The sequence below is a fragment of the Fonsecaea pedrosoi genome, assembly GCF_000835455.1.
Source record: "Fonsecaea pedrosoi CBS 271.37 unplaced genomic scaffold supercont1.10, whole genome shotgun sequence".
Taxonomy (NCBI): domain Eukaryota; kingdom Fungi; phylum Ascomycota; class Eurotiomycetes; order Chaetothyriales; family Herpotrichiellaceae; genus Fonsecaea; species Fonsecaea pedrosoi.
Genome location: NW_013550606.1, coordinates 317,260 through 331,277, shown reverse-complemented (window position 1 = coordinate 331,277; position 14,018 = coordinate 317,260). Strand labels below are relative to the sequence as shown.

Here is a 14,018-nt window from a genome sequence, read left to right as displayed (position 1 = left end):
TAACGACATCCGTTACCGTCGGCATCGAAAATGTATTTATTAAGGCCATCGGTTCTGATTAGATTAAGGACACCCTTAACTATTAGATCTAGTATAGGGTTTAGGGTAACGTAGAATAAGCCGCGGGCCGTCATAGAATATTACTTTAGCGTAACTTCGAGTCGAAGTTTATTCGTCATCGGAGTAGGATTAGAGTTTATAAGGAGTGACTAATCTTAAGGAAAAAGGTCTAATAATTAGTGTACTTAGTAGACGGGTCGTCGACATTATATAGGGGATAGTATACGAAGTAGATCTCTCGGACTATAGTATTTTCATACTGCTGAAGCTCGGGAGGTATCTATATAATGCTAATAGTAGTCGAGGAAGGCATGCTGAAAGCTAATACGTAAGGACTCGAGGAGTAAAGACCGGTAGACGCGATGACGTAGAGGGTTAGATTAGTAGGGAAACCCTAGCGATATGGACGACGATAGTAGTAGTCTAGAGAGTTATATCCTACTATAAGAATGGTAAGGCGAGGCTTATATACCTTACGGCGCTTTATAACGGCATCAGCTCGAAAGCTAGGTAGAGCGATACGCCCGATTCCCGGAATAACCCCTATTATTTAACATTCGAAGTACGGGACGCCTCTACTTAATTTTCCCAGGTATATATTGTATAATAATATATATAGACTCGTGAGCTTGACGGTCTATATACTACTCGGAAGTCTAATAGTTATAGACCTCTAGTATAGATATATAGACTTATTCTTGAACTTTCATTATAGTTCGACCCTAACCTAGGGAAATCCGGGTACCTTATTTAACGACAGTACCGTTTGAAACGCGAGTAATAGCCTTTACAGGAATACCTCCATCGTTAGGTAAATCTCCGCTAGTCTAAAAGAGCTTCGGAGCGTACGCGACCACCGATTTAATTTATTCTCGCGTCATATATTATAGCGCGAGATCAGCGAGGGGAAATAGTCTTATAAAAGCTAAAGGATCGGGTAGTAGGGGGTTCATCATTCTATCTATTAAAGATGCTGATCAGCAAAACGTTTAAAAAAGTCATATATATAGGAATTTATTTCTAAATTGTCATATCGTAGAAGCGATTAAGCGCAATACGTAGATAGAAACAGCGGAAAGAAAAGATTGTTGGTCGGGGATTGTTATGGTAGGTTTAGCGAGCATCATGTAGTTGCTAAGACGCCCTTTAGCCCATCCTCTTTCATGTGATGTCATATATCACCCTAGCTCTAGCGGTTAAGCTCCGACTGCAACCGCAACCTCGCTATTAACTCCATGAAAGCTGCTCATTCCTTTCTCCCTTATCTAGAGTAACTACGGTACGTCGAGGTAGTGTAACTACTTAGAAGACTAGAAGGCGTGACGTACACTAGCGTCGTAAAAGAGGGATAAATTGAACTTAAAGCAGTAGTTTCGGGTCGGAGTGCACCTCTTAACTTCAGATTAAAGATGTTTAGAAGGTTTCAGAATCTTGACTAAAGAGCATAGGCTCTTGTGAAGGATGTATAGATGCAGGAAATGTTTAGGAAAGATGGCCTGAATGTTATTTCACTTACCTCATGGCGATTATGGCCGTTAAAGCTTATGCCCTACCCTAGGTTGCCGAGCATATTTAGGCCGCCTTCCCAAAAACAGGAAAAGGGCTGTCGTTCCCTAGAAGGTTTCTAGCCTTCGTACTTATAACTTACTAGTATATATAGCAGAGATTCCTCTCCTCGCTGCTCTCACATTGATATAGGTATGTCTAGACATTGAACGTTCGTTAAATCGTGGGGCGAAAATTCGGGGCTTAGACCATAGGTAGTGAATTGCAGCGCAACAAGCTCTCTCCTCCTAGTCTAGGAAGGCCACGTCGATAAGTCAGGGAGCTCTATTTTTACCTCTGCGCTGTGATCAGAACTACGAGCTGGTAGACTAATCGGGAATAGATAACATCATTGCCCTGATCGATATCGGCCTCTTGGTGACCTGCCAGGCCTGCATCGCGCTGCGCCCCGACTTACAGCCACGCAATCTACTAACCCCTAATTAAACACTTTTCAAAGTTAGAGAGGTCCCGTTTTTGATTCATGGAGCAATCACAGTCGAATAAAGAGTTCCCAGATTTGGTTCCCGTGCAAAGTACCGCCCCCAATGTTTCTTTAAGTTGGTATAATACTGCTGAACTCTGTAAGCGGAAATTATCTCTACGTGAGGGGATCGGAAATTCGGCACAATCTTTCACCATGGCAGATTCGAAAGTCTACCAGCTCCAGTGTACTATCGACCATAAACTTTACCAAGACAAATGCTCCCTCCGGAAGCTCACGGCTCACCAACGATTGAAGGCCCAATTTCAGCGACCAGGAGTATCTGCTGACGAAATATTATCGAGAGATATGGAAGCATTACGTCCAGCCTATAATAATAGCGGTATCGAGCACATAGAGCTCTCTAATGTGACCAATCTTTATAAAATTGCTGAGAGATTGTCTGTTTTGACATTGGTGGATACATCGCCGCGTGATTCTGTATAGTTGGAGTGAATGGAGATGGCATCGACCCCGCTTGCAGGTCATTCGGAGATCCCTTACTCATCGAGAGGCGAGACCTCATGGGAAAGTTAGATCAATAAATCGCTCGTCTCACAAACAACGCAATGAGAATGTGGGTTTCGAGCATCGTTGGACATGTTAGCGCCGTTTGAGGTGGCTAGCACCTCTACTATCAATAACTCATGCATAGCTGAATTGGGTACCTTCAGAGCCTGTTACTACCTACCTATATTAACAGGGACCATCCAAACTCTCGTAGGCCCAGTCAATCTTCCGATTCATCTGCGGACGGAAATCTGTGCTCCGTCCGTGATATTCCATTCTCCTCTCCCAACCATCTTTGCGTGACCATGACCGGGTCGACGCAGCTCAGTAACCTCCCACCCGTACCCCCATAGTCCTCAGGGCAGAGGTATCAGAGTAGTTCAGCAGGATATTTCCACTATCCCAGGAGAGTGCAGCTGCAGGAACGCTTCCGCACGGGAGGAACATATATGGGACTCTTATCGGTCCTGTTGGCCTCCAAAAGGCAAATCCGGAAGCGTTGCTGTGGTGTACCACGTGAAGTGGAAAGGTTTCCCCACCAGCGACATGACTTGGGAGCTAGAGTATCATTAGAGCTCCATAATCGTAGGCCTCCTAGCTGCCCTTGTCCTTACGAAAATACGAAATGGAAATTACCTATGGACTGAAAATCACTACTAGCCCGGTATAAATATTGGCGAGGCATTTCAATATCCTGGGTTACCTAAATGCCTTATAAAATCATATAGCCGTGTTGCGGCACTTTCAATCTATTCTCTTGTCTACTCATCAAGATAGATATACCCTAACGAGACTTTCGAAGTGAATGCTCACTGTCTTCCAGCCAAATGCTGACGCCGGCCCAATTTTGAGACTCCTCCTGAACGCCTAAGAGTCCTGCTGATAGTTTGATTGCCAGTCTACATCTCCGAAGCCTAGGGAGACAATTTAACCATCCACTTGTACATGGTCCGGCTACTGCTTAAATATATCTGGAGGTTCGCAACTACGGCCTTGAGGTTGTTGTGGAGATATGAAAAGCTCGAAGCCACCGTGGTGGGGATCTGTAGGAGCGATAATTTGGGTCATTCAAAGTTATCTAGGGAAAATCGAAGATTTACGTACTAATTAATGTAGGCTTATACCATTTGTTCCGAGGATAGGGTCATAGTAGTAACGTGATGGGCCCTAATACCGATCGACAGATAGATAGGTCTCCGTTCCAGCCACGGGAGGAAGTTACTAGTTTTAGGCGATATAAAGTATAACGCCTAGAGTAGACGGGCTCGGCATACTAGACATCGACATTTTACCCTTCCCTAATATCTTTTACCGTAGTAGACCGTGATCTCTTCCCCGTCAAAGATATTTCGGGTAGTAACGATTGTAATCCTAAACTTCCCCGATACCCTTATCCCCCTGAAGCGGGCCGATGGATTATAGCTGCTATTAGCTAACCTATAGATACTGCCGCACTTAGCACTATTTATCTGGGCGACTATAGGCTCGCTAAGAATATCGCTCCGGTCTACTTATATATATCGACCGTTAGCGTATATATCGGGAGGCGATAATTCGCCGGTAATGAAGCCGATAATATCGCCCTCCGAATACACGATTTAGCCCGCTTCCTACGCGACGGCTTATAAGCCTCGGTTCTTATCCTAATATTTACGGGTATAGTTCCGGATGCGAGGCTATATCTTATGACGGATAGCGGTACACTAGTAATCTCCCCTATAGTATAATTCGTACGGGTAATTACTCTAATAATATACCTTACACTTAACCCTACTAGAAGGAGGTAGAGACGTTAGATTAACCGGCTACGGCGAATCGTCGGGCTATTCGTCTAGTCTAGGCTAATCTAGGTACGTATTAGGATTATAGACGTTTTCGTACTTTACTAGGAAGAGCTCTAGAGTAGAGAGCAACTTTACCTTCGAAATTTTATCTAGAGATACATTCTAACTCTCCCAGATGAAATTAACATCGTCTACTATTAGCTCTAATAAGTATTCGAATGCTCTCCCCGCGACGTAGAGAGTAGACGTATACTCGTCGTCTAGACGAGAATATAGGAAGGTAAATATTCTTTCGTTGAGGTTAAGCTAGGAGCTTAAAGAAAAACTAGATCGTCGATTTCTAACGGGGATGAAGTAAAGGATACCGGGAAAGGCCTTGTGATATTTCCGCTACTTCTCGCCCTTCTCTCGGTAGTATAAGTACTAGCGATTCGACATCCCCGTACGCCGAAGGATGTCCATAATGACGGTTATCTCACTCCTTAGACGGTCGCCCTTAAGCTTATCGACATGATCGGTAAGACGGACTTAGAATAACCGAGTAAGAAAGCTATGAAAGGCTGTCTTACGAGAGAGTATACTAATGACATTTATATCGTTCTCGACCATTCGGGTAGGATCTTCGCTTTAGATTTATCTTTTAGAAGGACTTATAATAGAATTCATTCTAAATCCTAGTTCGGTATCTCGACGACCTTAGACGATATCGAAGAACTACTTAATTACATCTCTACTCTAAATAGCCGCGACTATCTATAAGATAAGATCGGCGACATCCTTAGTTTCAGTCATAATCGTATCGGCTGGACTAGGTATAGTCCGAATTATAGCCCTTTTTCTAGACTACTGGGCGGTCTAGACGTCTCCGTACCTCTTTCGGAGTCCCGTTTTCTACTTATCGATCCTAAACTCTATCGTCGCGGTCTTACCGCTCCGGGTCTACGCCGGTCGACGGTTTCTAGCTAGCTTCTTGTATCCTTCGGACTAGACCGAGCTATAAGATCTCGTAGAGACTACGTCATCTTATTCGCGCTATAGTTTATTTAGGCTACGGAACTCTAAGAGCGCGTTCGAAATAGGGGGTCCGGGATAAGTACGGCTATAATCGGAGTAGCCCTTAATACTCTACTCGGAGCCGCTATAGTTTACGGCTTCGGCGGTAGTCGGACTAACGGTACCTCCTTAATAGTAGATATCTCCCTATACTAGGACGACCTCGCCCGGACGTTAAACGAATGTAATAAAGGAAGCCCCTATAGCCTTAAGCTTCAATCGCGGGATCTAGCGAGAGGCGTATCGTACTCTCTACGCGCATTTCCCACCTTTCACTACATTCTCGACGAGGTAGCTATCTCTCTAAGCTACGGTACACTAGGATTTTTCTTTTCTACTGTATAGGGCATTTAACGATATTAAGTTTACGTCCTTACGATGTATAGTAAAGATAGACCCGCCCTCGCCTGATAAATATCCATACGACCGATGGAGCCCGTTAACGATATACTTTATATAATCTAATAGGTTATCCTTTAAGGGCTAGATTAGGGACTCCGTAGGTAAGCCCAGCCGTCGTCGATCTTCGGCCGTCTAGGCCGGAGTATCCGTACAGTAGCGTATCTTACTTACGGCTTCTAGGTCGGTAAGACGACGCTCTAACATTTCGGCTAATTCATCTAGCTCTATAGGTATAGTTCCGGTATAGCTAATGTCTAGCGTCTCTAGTTTCTCTTACCGCGAAATATAAAAAATGTCGTCCTAACCGAGACTAGACGTAAAGCTGGAGATAAATGTCGTAACGCTGTAGGCAGCCTCTACGCTAAGATTAAAATCACCTAGTAGGACGTACTTAAATATTCCCGTTTACCGCGCACTAAGTATCTCGACCTACGAGAGAAGAAAGCGGGTGTCGCGATACTAATCTATGTTTAATAGCATTAGAACGATAATGCCGTACTCCTCTCGATAAGAGACGATAGTGCTAGGATTCCGAGGAATTTCAGATACGCTGTATATTAAAGCATCGGATGGAGGCATGGTCGACGAGATAGGCTCGCGTAAACGGCGTAGTATAGTTACGTCTACTGTAGTATTTTCTTCGACTTCTGGGGCTTCGACAGTAGTATGAACAGTGGTTGGAACAGTAGTTAGAATAGTGGTTGGAACAGTAGTTAGTACTGCGGTGTCTATAGAGGGTTCCCCAAGTTACTGTCTCTCATGTAGTGGAGTCAAGACCTGTAATATAGCTTCCGGAGGCATGTTTCGGTTATAAGCTCCTGTGTTTCGATCGTGACCCGTATTAACATCTGATCCTTCGATAACTACTTTAACATACTTAACATCCTTCACTAGCGCTTTAAGTATAGGCCGGATCGTATTCCAGGGCGACTGGCTTTACTTACGCGATTTAGCGGACGGGTGCCTGGGCCGGAGTAGATACTTATCTACTATAATCACGAGCTTTTAGAGCATCTCTTCCATACATTAAATTCTCTCCTCGACATTTAATATAGCAGAAGGATGACGATCCGAAACTTACGTAGTGTTAAGAGCGGATTATTTAAGATTCGCCCGTCTCTATAGGTTACGGGTAGAAAGGTTAATGTATACGGGAACGGCTAGATATGGCGATTAGTAAAATATAAGTAGACTAGAACTATACGCGCTATAACTCCCTTAACGGAGTTATAGCCCGTATACGCGATAGGGCGAAGGAACTAATATAGAACAGTCTTAGCGTGTTACTTACGTACTAATCGCGTTCGCCCCTTCCTCACCCCTAAGGTGAATTTCGTCTTACTTATATATACCTCGAAACGTCAGAATTACCCTCGATCATTAAACTAGACCTACCTATAGATCGTAAGGCGGTGATATATCGCTAAAATTAACTTAAAGCGGAGGATACGTATAGGCTAATGTCTATCTACATGGATTTAACCCTAACCCTATAATAGCTAATTAAAAGTCCCCGATAAAATTTATCGGGGACCTCTAATTAGCTAGACTTATTTAATACGTAAAAGATGATAGCTATACTAATTATTCGTCTTTTCTTAGATACCGCCTTATAACTCTCTATAGGTTAACCTGGAATTTAGTATATTACTATAGCTTTCTAGAGACTACGCGGCGGATCGAGTTAGTCGACCCCACTATTTCGCCGTCCATCCTTCTATTCGCGAGGCGGACGTTCGGAGCCTACTAAACCTACCGTAAGGCTCAATCTACGTCAGCCCCGCTTACACGCCGCCTTTTTATTGTACATTATCCGTAGGCCCATTCCCTTTTCCTCTTCCGGTAGTTCGCCGTTCCTAAGTAAGCGGTAAGGTCTTATACCAGTATTAGCTTCTATAGTAAGTATAGCGAGCCGCTAATGTTATACGGCTCCGAACGGCCTTATTTAAGGCGTACGGTGAATTTATCCGAGACGCTCAGCTCTACACGCTTTCGAAAGTTTCCGTCCGCGTCGAGGAAGGAGCTGTCGCTAAAGTTTCCTATAACTGGGTGCTCGTCCAGGAAAAATATAGTAGAGTAATCTAATAACCGGTGAAGTAAGAGAGAAAATGCTTCGCCCCGACGACGCTCCGAGCATTAGATGTAACCGACCGCTATAAACTTACCGTTAAGTTTCTCTAGTATAGATTCTAATTCAAAGTAAAATAGGGAGGTAAGTATATAGCGGGCGATACTATTAATCGTTCTAGATAGTAAGTCGTCGACCTGAACTTTTAACCTTAGCTCGGATATAGTCTTCGTATCATCTAACCTAGGTTCTACTCGGTCGAATTTAACGTCGAGACGGTAATATCGGGGATTAGTTTAGAAAGCCTATCTGACCTTCTTATCGCGCATCTTCTCCTAGAATAAACGATATAGTCTCGGTAATGCTTTATTCTTCTACGGATAGGCTATAAGTATAGTAGACGTCGTATTACTCTTCGGCTGGCTAGTGCCTAGAGAAATAATAAAGTCTAGTTCTTTAGTTAACGGGAACGCTAAAGTGAATTCGGATAGAGCGGAAATAAGTAGATCGTTCTCTAGAGGACCCGTATCCTAAAACGTACTAACTTTATCGATGTACTTCGGCGGGAAAAAGCTATAAGATAGTTAGTAACTCTACGGAGAAGGGTTAGGTAGCATACCTAGGCGCCGCTAAGGCTGATCGTACTCTATTTAAGTATTAGTAGTACCTATAGGTAGGTTAATAAAGACTTACATCTCCCAAACGGGCACTCTTCCGAGACCGTCTTTCGGTTTGATGACTTAGTCTATAGCCTCGTCAGCTACTTCAGTAGGCGAGCGCTCTACGGGCTCACCTAGGTATCGATCCTATATTCTAACACTATTATAATTAGTGAATATACGATACGACGGCCTATCGTAAACCGTAGCGATAGGTAAACCGATCCTCGTCCCTATTAATGTTACGTACGAATAGTCGAGAATGCTCCCCTCCGTACTAAATACCTCTTTTAAGGCGCCTTTAATATTTTCGGCCGTATAAAGGCCGTCGGCTAAATACGACCCTATAAGCTCCCGAAGACGAGAAAGAAGGGGGATACCTAAACCTTTCCGGCGCTTAAAAGTATACTTTACTAATTATTTAAATACGTCTAATAACCGTTTAATTAACTACCCCTTATAGAACATAGCTAGGATAATCAAACCCCCTTAAATCGTTAGTATCGAACTCCCTAAAGCGGTAGAGAAACTAACCTAAACTCACCCTAAAAGCGAGCTTAAAGAACTTTTGAAAGGGAATCGGTAAATTAATACGATCCCGTATTCGTTTTATGATCTCTAGCGGTATTACGGCGCGTATCCTACCTCCGTTAATATATAGGACTCCCGCTCCAGCTATAGGAGGATACACTTTAACGACCATCTCTCTAGGTAGTAAGATATTATATAGGGAGCATCGACGTACCTTAAAGTCCTAGGGATCATCCGAGCTCTAATCGCTAAAATTCATTATATAAGTCTAATAGACGTAGTAGCTACAGTACTAGTTATATTAAGGTCTACGGCGTAAACAAGAGAAATAGGTACTGTCGCTTCGGATACTTAGCTAGCGGTCCTAGAAGCGCTTAAGGTTCTCTCTGTGAATTTCTACCGAGGCTTTACCCCCTCGCTAAATGGATTACCCGAAATATTCGATAAATTAATCCTCGACTAAATTAATAAAGCTACTTACGAGGATTACGTCCCTCGATTCATCGAAGGTTAGTACGCGAGACTTACTTAACCTACGTAGGGTATCCCTATACAAGACCTGAAAAACGCTTCGTAGATCGAATACTATACGACTGTTAGAAAATACACTACTCTCGGATAGGGTAGGAAGTAGGCTTACTGTAGGCGTCCGGAGGATAACTGTCTAGAAGGAAGCTAGAGGCGATAATCGGAACTGCGAACTCCGTTAGCTCGATAGGCGTTCTAACGTATTTAAGAAACGTTAGTAGATGTTCCCCCAGGTCCGGGGTAACTAGGTTATACGTCCTCGACGCCTTAATAAAGCTGAACGGTTACTTAAGCGTTTTAGCGAGGTGTATACGTACATACTCGAATAGAGCCCCGAAATAAGTTATAGAGAATAGGTAGCGTATCTCATCTCTCGTCGTTCGGATGTGATCTAATGCATCGAGAAGTCGCTCTTTTAGTCGTCGATGTCGACCTTCGACGGACATCGAACCAGTAGGGAAAAGCGCTACTACACTGATATCCGAAAACTATTCGTGTAGGTCTTCGGTCGTCTCCTCGTAGAGCATCTATAAAAATGCCCTTTTAGCCTCGTTTTCGCTTACAGTTCTAGGAGGTATTTTATCACTGATGATAATTACCCTTAGGTGCGTAGATCTGGGAAGGGTCGATGAGGTACCTTTCTCTAGCTATACCGCTAACTAGATCGCGATCTGTCGAAAACCGCCTAGATTAGTGGAGAAGAAGTAGAAAACGTTAGTAAAGGGGAATAGTAGACGTACGTAGATCCTGGAGGCGAGATCGCTCGGCGGTACGCCTAATACATTAGTAATCCATTTAATAGCATAGCTTATTATCTTATAGTACTTCTCTCTTAGGATTGACTTTATCTTTAAAGGTTGACTAGGTAAATCGAGGTCCGCTAGGAAGATTAGTTTACCGGGGAAAATTATGGAAGGGTCGAGATAAAGGTAGACTCTATCGGTACTCTACTTACTTCTTAACCTAGAAGCCCGCTTCACACTAAAAAGTTCCCGAAGGGCGACTAATTTTACTACATTCCTAATTAGTATAAGTAAGCTAGGCTTCTAGACATCAGGATATTAGATATATTTCGTAAGAGTGCGAAGCCTATCCGTCGCTAAGAGGGCGACTTTACTACCCTAACTATAAAGTCCGAGCTAATGGCTATAGTTATAGCGCTTTATGATGAGGATGCGGATTAAAGAAATGTAATAGTAGTGTAAAGTCCTCTAGAGGAATGATATATATTCTCTCTTAGGCTTACAGCGGCGAAATCGGAATCCAGACGAAAAATGGGACCCTCCTAGATTACACCTAGATTCTGGTCTTAGTCTAGGAAACGGGAAATAGGGCTACTCTTAGATAGTCTCTAGAATTGGGCTCCTTAGACTAAACGGGGGTCCCAACCGGTTATCCTCCCAGTCTAGCGTAAACGCTACCATAATTACTATGGCTTCTAGTAAATCTAAATTAACTGGTAGTGTAGAACACCTTACGGTCTCGAGCGTAAGGTACCATTAGGAAAGGACGTTAGAGTTATCATAATAAATTCTATTTTACTACCTTAGTAGGTGTAGAGAATGAGCATTTAGAAGACGAATAAGTTAATAAGTCCTCGAACTTCTCTAGATTAAACCTATACCCGCCTTATCTAAGGAGGTTAAATACACCTATACGCCCTTTATAGTAAACCTCGATCTCGAAAATACTAAAGATAATACCCTTTACTACCGGACTAAATCCCGGAACCTAGGATATATTCTAGACTAGAATGTATACGAGCGTACAGTAAGCGATGGGAGCATTATCATCCTTAATTTTTAGTCGAGGTCCATTACTACTATCACCGCGGCGACGGTTTCGAAGCGGGCGCCTATCTAACCGACACTCCTAAACTGCCCGGAGAGAGTTCCTTAAGTAGCCGAGCTAAGGTAGCTAGCGACTCTCTCTACGTATATTTTTAACCGAAGCGCGCATAGGGCCGGCTAGTCCTAATGAGAGAGGAGTCACCCCCTACTATAAATAGGTATACTAAACCTACCTTACATTATTACTAACTTACGCGATAGATAGATGAAGGTAAGCGAATAGAAATGGAAAAAATGGAGAGTAAACGAACAGTCTATCCTTATCTAAGTGGTCCTATCTATATAGATCATCATCTCCGCCTCACCCCCTAAATCAAAAGTAGGGACTTATATAATGAGTAAATTATTAGAAATGTATGCCGAGTTCTATCGGGACTACTATTATCTTTTCTAGCATTTCCTATTCCTTAAAATACTTAAATTAAACGGCGGCGGGTCTAGAATAGTACGTACTTACCTTTAAGTTAATCTTTATACAGTTTCATCCGACGCTAGCTTATTAGCCTTCGATTCTTTATTAGTACGTAGTAGTAAAACCACCGATTTTTTCTTAACTATACCGCTAGAACCGAGGCGCTGCCTCCGAATAAAGTATTCTATATCTGATGAGCCTTCGTGTTCGGACTTAGGATAAGAGAGCTTCTTAGAGGTTAGAAATATACATGTATATATATCTCGAGCGTTTAACTTATAATGTCTAAACTCAGCTACGATAACACTTCTTCATTCGATGTATAGTAATAGAGGGTCCCTTTAACTCGATTACGGATAAGGAACGTAAGCTCGATATCCTCCAGTTCGCCGTATTTATATATTTTCTTCTTAAGCCCTCCTAGCCGTCGTCTAAGCTTTTTATTATAAAGTTTAATCGATAGTCTGGCCATCACTATAGTCTTGGAATGCGAAGGATATCTACGGCAGTAGGAAATAGAGGTAGCGGATTTATATCGACAGCGTATAGGTAGGAAGGGTCCCCATTTCGGGAACCCCCCTTTTCATTATTAGCTAAATCGAATAACATTATATAATAAGGATTCTACACTACTTTTCTTCGTTAATATCTAGCTTACACTACCCTATAATATCACTATAGATATTATACAGTAGTACGTAACTACCCTCGGTAGGCTCGTTACTCTTTATATCATCAGCTTTTCACTCCTAATAATCTTCAAGAAAATTAGCCCCGGAGCGAAATTTCAGATTAAGAAAATCGGTACCTATGTAAAACGTTAATTTCTTAAGTACGTATACTATCCTTAAATTCCTAAGGTTTTAAGGGGCTCGGAGAAAACGACTCGGTTTAACCTCCTACTAACGATCATCTTTTTAATCGGGATAGTTTACTCTACGACGATTCGGGTTAAAGATACCGCCGGGCTAAGAAGACGCTCCGGAGTGATTTCTATAATTAACCTTATCCCCCTATCCGGAGGGGCTTATATAAACTTCCTAACTAACGCCTGTAGGATTAGACTCGATATTTATAGCCGTATTTACCGATGGCTAGGAAGGGTAGCCGTAGTTAAAGGTCTTATTTATATCATCGCGGCGGTATCTTTATAGATGCCCGATTTACATATACTCCCGGACATCGCAGGGCTGATAGTGAGTTTACGTTCTGATCCCTGGGAAGAAGGGGGCGATAAGCTGATAGAGATCTATAGGCTATAGCTACTATAGTGACACTAGTCCTTTATTCCCTATTAAGCGTCCGCGACCGTTTCTACGAAATCTTCCTCAAACTTCATCTAATACTTACTACTGCATTAATCGCTATATTATTCATCTACAGTAAATCTAAAAGACTAACAGTAACGCCGACCCTATATTTACTCTCCGCGATCTATCTTTAAATTTTGATTCGTAGACTGCGATTTAGAGAAGTCCTATATCGAAACGTCAAGTATAGAACGCCGGTCGGGTAAGCCGTAATACGATCGGTTATTTTTAAGAGGGACTCTTCTAGGGATATACTAGTTTCCGACGTTATCTACGTATACGTTAGACTATTAAGACCGTAGCGGTACCGCGCCGGTTAGTACGTATATCTCTATATTCCCGGGTTGACTTACACCTCTTTTGTATAGTCGCACCTATTTTACGTTACCTAGTGGTACTAATATTAAGGGAATGATTACGTCGTTCTCATCGTCTAGAGAAGGAGAGGTCTTATAAACGACCTACGTATATACGCTAGCGCTAGTGACGACCCTAGCTAGTACTCTAAGAGGAGAGCATTAATTAAGGGACCATACGGAAGAGAATTAAGCCTCGAATTATATGAAACGGTCATGTTATTCGCTATAGACATCGGCATCGCCGGCTAGATCGCTTATATTATATAGCTTCTAGAAGGGTATCGAAGCGGTGGGATCAAGACCTAAAGGATACGTCTTTTCTAGGAAATCGATTCCGAGCGTAAGCCTTATGAATCTTGTCCTATGATGTTAAACGTTTCGACTGATTACTCTAGTATATACCGCCTAGGTAGCTGATATAATGAAGGACTTATTAAATGAGGATAGGGATCGAGTACGATAG

General features: G+C 42.6%; 1 protein-coding gene across 1 annotated transcript; it reads right to left on the bottom strand.

Moving 5' to 3' along the window:
- Window positions 1-8,525: 8,525 nt before the first annotated feature.
- On the bottom strand, window positions 8,526-9,319 carry Z517_12573 (uncharacterized protein; the record flags this gene model as incomplete). The annotated part of the gene is made up of 4 exons (XM_013422517.1): window positions 8,526-8,552; window positions 8,600-8,645; window positions 8,727-8,798; window positions 9,106-9,319. Coding segments are annotated over 4 exons (357 nt in total), but the record flags the coding sequence as incomplete, so codon positions are not given.
- Window positions 9,320-14,018: the final 4,699 nt, after the last annotated feature.